This window comes from Brachyhypopomus gauderio, chromosome 12 (assembly GCF_052324685.1).
Source record: "Brachyhypopomus gauderio isolate BG-103 chromosome 12, BGAUD_0.2, whole genome shotgun sequence".
Taxonomy (NCBI): Eukaryota; Metazoa; Chordata; class Actinopteri; order Gymnotiformes; family Hypopomidae; genus Brachyhypopomus; species Brachyhypopomus gauderio.
The window spans coordinates 1793180-1801991 of record NC_135222.1 but is presented as its reverse complement, the minus strand read 5'-3'; the positions used below and the strand labels follow the sequence as shown (position 1 = coordinate 1801991).

General features: G+C 42.1%; 1 protein-coding gene across 1 annotated transcript; it reads right to left on the bottom strand.

Annotated features, from left to right (window-relative positions):
• Positions 1 to 4878: 4878 nt before the first annotated feature.
• LOC143528415 (uncharacterized) lies at positions 4879 to 7438 on the bottom strand. Its single transcript, XM_077024127.1, has one exon. The coding sequence runs from the start codon at positions 7309 to 7311 to the stop codon at positions 4879 to 4881; it is 2433 nt and encodes an 810-aa protein (XP_076880242.1). The 5' UTR covers positions 7312 to 7438.
• Positions 7439 to 8812: the final 1374 nt, after the last annotated feature.

The window sequence follows — 8812 nt, the reverse complement described above, 5'->3', positions numbered from 1 at the left end:
GAGAATAGGTAGTTCTATCAGTACATGAGAATAGGTAGTTCTATCAGCACATGAGAATAGGTAGTTCTATCAGCACATGAGAATAGGTAGTTCTATCAGCACATGAGAATAGGTAGTTCTATCAGTACATGAGAATAGGTAGTTCTATCAGTACATGAGAATAGGTAGTTCTATCAGCACATGAGAATAGGTAGTTCTATCAGCACATGAGAATAGGTAGTTCTATCAGTACATGAGAATAGGTAGTTCTATCAGTACATGAGAATAGGTAGTTCTATCAGTACATGAGAATAGGTAGTTCTATCAGTACATGAGAATAGGTAGTTCTATCAGCACATGAGAATAGGTAGTTCTATCAGCACATGAGAATAGGTAGTTCTATCAGTACATGAGAATAGGTAGTTCTATCAGCACATGAGAATAGGTAGTTCTATCAGCACATGAGAATAGGTAGTTCTATCAGTACATGAGAATAGGTAGTTCTATCAGTACATGAGAATAGGTAGTTCTATCAGCACATGAGAATAGGTAGTTCTATCAGTACATGAGAATAGGTAGTTCTATCAGTACATGAGAATAGGTAGTTCTATCAGTACATGAGAATAGGTAGTTCTATCAGTACATGAGAATAGGTAGTTCTATCAGTACATGAGAATAGGTAGTTCTATCAGTACATGAGAATAGGTAGTTCTATCAGCACATGAGAATAGGTAGTTCTATCAGTACATGAGAATAGGTAGTTCTATCAGTACATGAGAATAGGTAGTTCTATCAGCACATGAGAATAGGTAGTTCTATCAGTACATGAGAATAGGTAGTTCTATCAGCACATGAGAATAGGTAGTTCTATCAGTACATGAGAATAGGTAGTTCTATCAGTACATGAGAATAGGTAGTTCTATCAGTACATGAGAATAGGTAGTTCTATCAGCACATGAGAATAGGTAGTTCTATCAGTACATGAGAATAGGTAGTTCTATCAGTACATGAGAATAGGTAGTTCTATCAGTACATGAGAATAGGTAGTTCTATCAGTACATGAGAATAGGTAGTTCTATCAGTACATGAGAATAGGTAGTTCTGTCAGTACATGAGAATAGGTAGTTCTATCAGCACATGAGAATAGGTAGTTCTATCAGTACATGAGAATAGGTAGTTCTATCAGTACATGAGAATAGGTAGTTCTATCAGTACATGAGAATAGGTAGTTCTATCAGTACATGAGAATAGGTAGTTCTATCAGTACATGAGAATAGGTAGTTCTATCAGTACATGAGAATAGGTAGTTCTATCAGCACATGAGAATAGGTAGTTCTATCAGTACATGAGAATAGGTAGTTCTATCAGTACATGAGAATAGGTAGTTCTATCAGCACATGAGAATAGGTAGTTCTATCAGTACATGAGAATAGGTAGTTCTATCAGTACATGAGAATAGGTAGTTCTATCAGTACATGAGAATAGGTAGTTCTATCAGCACATGAGAATAGGTAGTTCTATCAGCACATGAGAATAGGTAGTTCTATCAGCACATGAGAATAGGTAGTTCTATCAGCACATGAGAATAGGTAGTTCTATCAGCACATGAGAATAGGTAGTTCTATCAGTACATGAGAATAGGTAGTTCTATCAGTTCATGAGAATAGGTAGTTCTATCAGTACATGAGAATAGGTAGTTCTATCAGCACATGAGAATAGGTAGTTCTATCAGTACATGAGAATAGGTAGTTCTATCAGTACATGAGAATAGGTAGTTCTATCAGCACATGAGAATAGGTAGTTCTATCAGTACATGAGAATAGGTAGTTCTATCAGCACATGAGAATATGTAGTTCTATCAGTACATGAGAATAGGTAGTTCTATCAGTACATGAGAATAGGTAGTTCTATCAGTACATGAGAATAGGTAGTTCTATCAGCACATGAGAATAGGTAGTTCTATCAGTACATGAGAATAGGTAGTTCTATCAGTACATGAGAATAGGTAGTTCTATCAGTACATGAGAATATGTAGTTCTATCAGTACATGAGAATAGGTAGTTCTATCAGTACATGAGAATAGGTAGTTCTATCAGTACATGAGAATAGGTAGTTCTATCAGCACATGAGAATAGGTAGTTCTATCAGTACATGAGAATAGGTAGTTCTATCAGTACATGAGAATAGGTAGTTCTATCAGCACATGAGAATAGGTAGTTCTATCAGCACATGAGAATAGGTAGTTCTATCAGTACATGAGAATAGGTAGTGCTATCAGCACATGAGAATAGGTAGTTCTATCAGTACATGAGAATAGGTAGTTCTATCAGTACATGAGAATAGGTAGTTCTATCAGTACATGAGAATAGGTAGTTCTATCAGCACATGAGAATAGGTAGTTCTATCAGCACATGAGAATAGGTAGTTCTATCAGTACATGAGAATAGGTAGTTCTGTCAGTACATGAGAATAGGTAGTTCTGTCAGTACATGAGAATAGGTAGTTCTGTCAGTACATGAGAATAGGTAGTTCTGTCAGTACATGAGAATAGGTAGTTCTGTCAGTACATGAGAATAGGTAGTTCTGTCAGTACATGAGAATAGGTAGTTCTATCAGTACATGAGAATAGGTAGTTCTGTCAGTACATGAGAATAGGTAGTTCTGTCAGTACATGAGAATAGGTAGTTCTATCAGCACATGAGAATAGGTAGTTCTATCAGCACATGAGAATAGGTAGTTCTATCAGCACATGAGAATAGGTAGTTCTATCAGTACATGAGAATAGGTAGTTCTATCAGCACATGAGAATAGGTAGTTCTATCAGCACATGAGAATAGGTAGTTCTATCAGCACATGAGAATAGGTAGTTCTATCAGCACATGAGAATAGGTAGTTCTATCAGCACATGAGAATAGGTAGTTCTATCAGTACATGAGAATAGGTAGTTCTATCAGTACATGAGAATAGGTAGTTGTAGAGGCGCTTCGTTTCTTTCACCAGTTTCTTGTGCCACCTTTGCCTCTGAGTAACAACCAGTATTGAAAGACGCGAGTGAGATAGAATCCTCTTTAAATGTTTACTTATAAACATCAGACATTACACTGAACTCAACATGACTCGGTCCAAAAACTGTGTTGCTTCCAAAAACTCCAACTGACGTCTGGCCGTCCTAACTTAAGCAGGAAACAAAAAGGGTTACTGACGGAAGCTGAAAGTACAGAAATTTCTTCAAACTTATACATTACTAATTTCTGTTTTCATTTTAGAGAATGCAACAATTGTGGATTATTATTATTAATTATCTTCATCATATTTTAACCTCTTTAACTAAATTATTTTATACAATGAATTAACCCTTAACTGGCTCTTACATTACCCGGCCCCTAATTGGTTAGGCAGGAGGACTAAGCTATTACAAACTTAAACATTATGAGCCTACTACCTATACTTCAAATGTTCATGAAGACCAACTTGTCTTCCTTTGTTAGTCGTCTACATCACTTCTTTCAACAGACACAGTTTATTTACAGGCCTTTCCAAAGTGTTGGTCCTTGTCTTCAATTTCACTCTCCGCACCATTCCACTGGAGTCTGGCATTGTTTCAACTACCTTCCCCATGACCCAGGAGTTGCGAGGGGAAGAACTATCCACTAATAGCACGACATCTCCCATCATGAAGTTTCTTCTAGGTTTCAGCCATTTCTGGCGCTCCTGAAGAAGGGGTAGGTATTCTCGTGTCCATCTAGACCAGAATAAATCTGCAAGATATTGGACTTGCTTCCATCTTCTTCTTGCATACATGTCATCTTTGCAGAAGGTGCCTGGAGGCATGATTGGCTGGGACTTCAGAAGCAATAAGTGATTGGGGGTTAAAGGCTCGATGTCGTTTGCATCATCCGAGACACTCGTCAGTGGCCTTCCATTGATGATGCTTTCGACTTCACACATTATTGTATGAAGACAGTCATCGTTCATTGCTTGCTCCTTCACCAGGGAATTAAGGATCCTTCGCGCACTGCGGATTTGTCTTTCCCAAACCCCGCCTTGATGGGAGGCGGCTGGGCTGTTGAATATCCACTTTATTCCCTTTGGATGAAAGGCTCTTTCAATTTTGTCATTATCCAACTGTTGAATGGCTCCCCTTAACTCTCTTTCAGCTGCCACAAAATTTGTCCCATTGTCTGACCTCAGGGTGTTGACTTGACCCCTCCTACATACAAACCGGCGTATTGCATTAATGCAGGAGTCCGTGTCAAGGCTGTCAGCAACTTCAATGTGCACGGCTCGGAGAGAGAGACAAGTGAACATCACCCCGTATCTCTTAACAGTACTCCGTCTCTGTTTAACTTCAAACGGGCCAAAGTAATCAACGCCGGTGTTCGTGAAAGGTGGTTGGTCCGGGAGGAGGCGATCTTCGGGTAAGTCTGCCATCATTTGCTCACCAGCCTTTCCCGTCATCCTACGGCAGACTGTGCATTTGTTAATGATCTTCCTGATTGCGTTATTGGCTTGTGGAATCCAATATCTGCATCTCAGTTGTGCCAACACATAACTGCGTCCACAGTGTCCTGTTCTTTGATGTATGTCTCTCAAGATCAAGGTGGCAACTTTGCTGTGTTTAGAAAGAATTGCTGGATGTTTAGCATTTTCTGGCATAGCGGACTTGTTAAGTCTTCCGCCAACCCTCAAGGTGCCATCTTGGAGAGTCGGATCCAGTCTAAACAGCGCACTACTGCGACTGAGATTGTTGCCTTTCTGCAGAACTTTGATTTCCTCTCCAAAATGCTGTCTTTGGCTGAACCGTATTATTTCCGCTTCAGCTGTGTCCAAGTCCTCCAAGGTAAGCGATTTATTTCCTGATGTAGCTTTAAATTTCTTCATATGCCGTTCTAGCTCTAATCATCGCTTTCCAGTGTCTTTTTCAGTTTGATCGATTGCTCTTGATGCCTCTTTACTTTCTTCCTTCCATCTCCACAGAGCATCCTTTATTTTTACAATCCAAGCCACTGATCGTTTAAGCTTATTCCAATCTGAATAATAGCCGATCAGCCGGCTCATTGGTTCTGTACTTTCTTCTACTTTGACTGTATTAACAGTGACTGAGTTCTTGACCTCTGGGTCTTCGTCCAGGCTTTCCTTCCACAGCACAGGCTGTTCCGGCCAATCATTCTCGTTCGGCAGAAAATTTGGTCCACTCATCCACGTTCCTCCTTGCACCAAGCTTTTCGCTTTCAGGCCTCTGCTGGCTTGATCTGCAGGATTTTCGTCTGTTCTGACGTACTTCCATTGAGATTGCTTGGTTGCTTCTCGGATCAAGGAAATTCTGTTCGCAACAAACGTTTTGAAACGAGCAGCTTCACTGAAGACGTATCTGAGCACCGTTGTGCTGTCTGTCCAGAAGACAGATTGTTGCAGTGGAACTTGAAGTTCTTGATGTAACATCTTGTCGACCTTCACCGCGATAACTGCTGCTGTCAGCTCAAGTCTAGGGATCGTGACACGTTTGAGAGGAGCCACTCTTGATTTCCCCATAAGGAAAGCACAGTGTTTCTCGCCTTGCTCATTTTCCAGCAGTAGATAAGACACAGTGCCATATGCATACTCTGAGGCATCTGAAAAATGATGCAACTGCGCCGCAATAGAGCATCCAAACTTGGTGGGTTTTAAGCACCTACTCACGTGGAAGTTGGTGAGGTGAGTAACATCTTTCACCCATCTCCTCCAATCTTCAGCATGCCTTTCACCAATGTTCTCATCCCAACCAAGTTGTTCTTTACAGAGCTCTTTCAACAAAAGTTTAGCAGGCAAGATGACTGGGGCCAAAAACCCAAGGGGGTCATAGATGGAATTAATGACTGACAATATGCCTCTTCTTGTCATCGGTTTGTCTTGCAGTTTCATGCTGTATGTGAAAGTATCCATTTCTGTGTCCCACTGAACACCGAGTGTTCTCTCCACTGGCAGAGCGTCGTGTCGTAAGTCCAGGTCTTTCATTTTACTGGCTCTGTGTTCCTCAGGGATTGACAGTAACACCTTTCTGCTATTGCTCATCCACTTTGTTAAGGTGAACCCTCCACTGTTGCACAAGGCTCTAAGATCATTGACTAAGGTAATTGCGTCTTCATCTGTAGCTACGCTTTTCAGACAATCATCCACGTAGAAATTATTCAGGACTGTCTGAACCGCACATGGAGAAGTAACACTTCTGTGATCCTCTGCTGTTCTTCTGAGTGCGTAAGAAGCTACACTTGGTGAAGAGTTGGCTCCGAAGAGGTGCACGGTCATCCGGAACTCCGCCATGGGCTCATCCAACCTGCCGTTGGGCCACCAAAGAAAACGAAGTAGATCCGCATCATGTTCCGGCACCCTAACTTGGTAGAACATTGACTCAATGTCTGCCATTACTGCCACTGACTCCTCACGAAATCTCAGAAGGACTCCGACTAATGTGCTGGTCAAGTCAGGCCCCTGGAGCAGTTCGCTATTTAGACACCTACCCTGGAATGAGGACGTGCAGTCAAATACCACCCGCAACTTCTGTTTTCTTGGGTGATAGACGCCATGGTGTGGTATATAAAACACCCTTTTGTCATCTCTGTTCAGTTGGTGTGTAGGAACCTGGACAGCATAGCCCTTACCAATGATGGTTTCCATGAATCCCTTGTAGTCTTCAAAGAATTCAGCATTCCTCTTAAACTTCCTAAGCAAAAACGCTATACGTTGTTCCGCCACACAACGGTTATTAGGCATTTGGAGCTTCTCATTCCTGAATGGCAATCCAATGGTATAATGTCCATTCTCTAAAATTGACGTCTTCTCCACACACCGCAAAAATATTTTGTCTTCTTGAGACATCTCTTTCTTGTCGTCATAGCTGCGCTCTGGAAAATCAGCATTATACTGTTGGACCAATAACCTCTCAATCTCCATCAAAGAGATTTTGTTGACTGAGAAAGGTCGCGGTTCATTCTCTGTTTCATTCAGGTCTTTCCTTATAGGCCCGTTCACGACCCAGCCAATGGCCGTCTTCACAGCATAGGGACCTCCAGCCTGACCATTAATGATGCGCCAGGGTTCTAATGCTCTTGAACAATTTGCTCCAATAAGTAGTCCCACTTCAGCATCTATCTCTGGCAAGCTCACTTCGTGGAGGTATGGCCACTTCTGAACATCCTTCTGTTTGGGTATATTCCCGGCATGAACAGGTATGCTGCTGTGAGTAAACACCTTGGGTAACTCAATGAACATGTTGCTTTCCAACCCACACACTTCCAGGTCAGATATCACAAAACTGTTCACGAGCTTTCGTTCACCTGGTTCATCTTGGCCCATGGTGCTTAGAAGTATTCTTGTGGGCTTCCCTTTCACGTTCAATTTCCTTTGCAGGTCTTCCGTGCAGAAGGTTGCTGTGCTTCCCGGGTCCAGAAAAGCATACGTTTTTATATGTTTGTCGCTATTCTTTGACTTGATTTTTATTGGTACAATTGACAGCACACAATCAGCTTCTCCGGCCCCCGTAAGGCCACAGGACTCTTGTGAGATGGGAGCTTCTGCGCAGGGCACCTCTTTAATTTGAGCACCATCTTTCTTTACTGGGACAGAGACAGAACCTTCATCCTTAACTTTGTGCAGAATATCAGGGTGCTTTAATGCACATTCCTTGCACTCTAATTTTCTTTTGCAGAATGTGCTGAGATGGCCAGGAACCAAGCATCCAAAACATAGGCCCTTTGATTTCAGAAAGTCTAGTCGTTCTTTATGTGGCCGACCTTTGATCATACTGCATGAAGCAAGGGCGTGAGACTGCTGGCAGTACAAACATGGTTTATCAAAGGCATTCACTGTTGTACTCATGTTAGCAGGCTTGATATGTATTTTTTGGGACACTTTGCTTTCAGCAGCAACATTAGTTGCGAAGCTGCTTCCACGCACCTCTTTCCTTGCTGGCCTGTTTTCCCGCGCGGTTGTGCGGCTGTCTGAGATATTACCGAAGAGGGGGTCCATAGCTATCTTAGCTTGGCGATCTACGAAGTTCACCAAATCAGCAAACCTTGCTCTCCTTCCTCTTCGCTCTTTAAGTTCGAAAGCTTCAGCACGCCAACGTTCTTTCATTTTGTACGGCAGTTTGGATATTACTGTCCGTAGATTGGTTGGATTGTCCATCTCTTCTAAAAATTCAATGTCCTCCATAGTGTTACAACATCCAATCAAAAACATTGCATAGGCATTCAACGCTGTCCTGTCGTCCGACTTCACTTGTGGCCATTTGAGCGCTTTATCAATGTATGCACTGGCTATGCGAAGCTCATCCCCATAATGCTTATGAAGTAGCTGTTTTGCCTCGTGATAGCCTTTGCTAGGTGTCATGTGAACGCAGCTGCGTACCAGTTCTTGAGGTTCGCCATCCGTGTACTGTTCCAAGAAGTATAACTTATCCTGATCGTTGTCAGTCTTCTGCTCAATTGCATGCTCAAACGCCCTTATGAAAGATTTGTACTGGAGCGCGTCACCCTTGAACACGGGAATGTCCTTTTTCGGTAGCTGTGAAAGCTGTTGTTGTTTTACAAGTAGCTCGGTAATTACATTCTGTTTTTGTATGACTGTAAAGATGTCATCACCTCTGCTCGTTTGAGCTCTAGGACTCTGATTGGAAGCTGGCTGTGGCTGCTGTGGTATTCTGGAGTGCTGCACTTGCGTTGGTACATGAACATTCACATGAGCTTGCTGCTGTAGCATCATGGCATCTCTTTCCTTATTCATTTTCCCGCTTAGTGATTTCCACGCTGACGAATGGCAACTGGAACCATCTTCGGACCTCTCATATTCTCTAAGC

Coding starts and splice junctions, on each gene's coding strand:
- LOC143528415 (XM_077024127.1), bottom strand. CDS start 7,311: ATGGGCCAAGATGAACCAGGTGAACGAAAGCTCGTGAACAGTTTTGTG.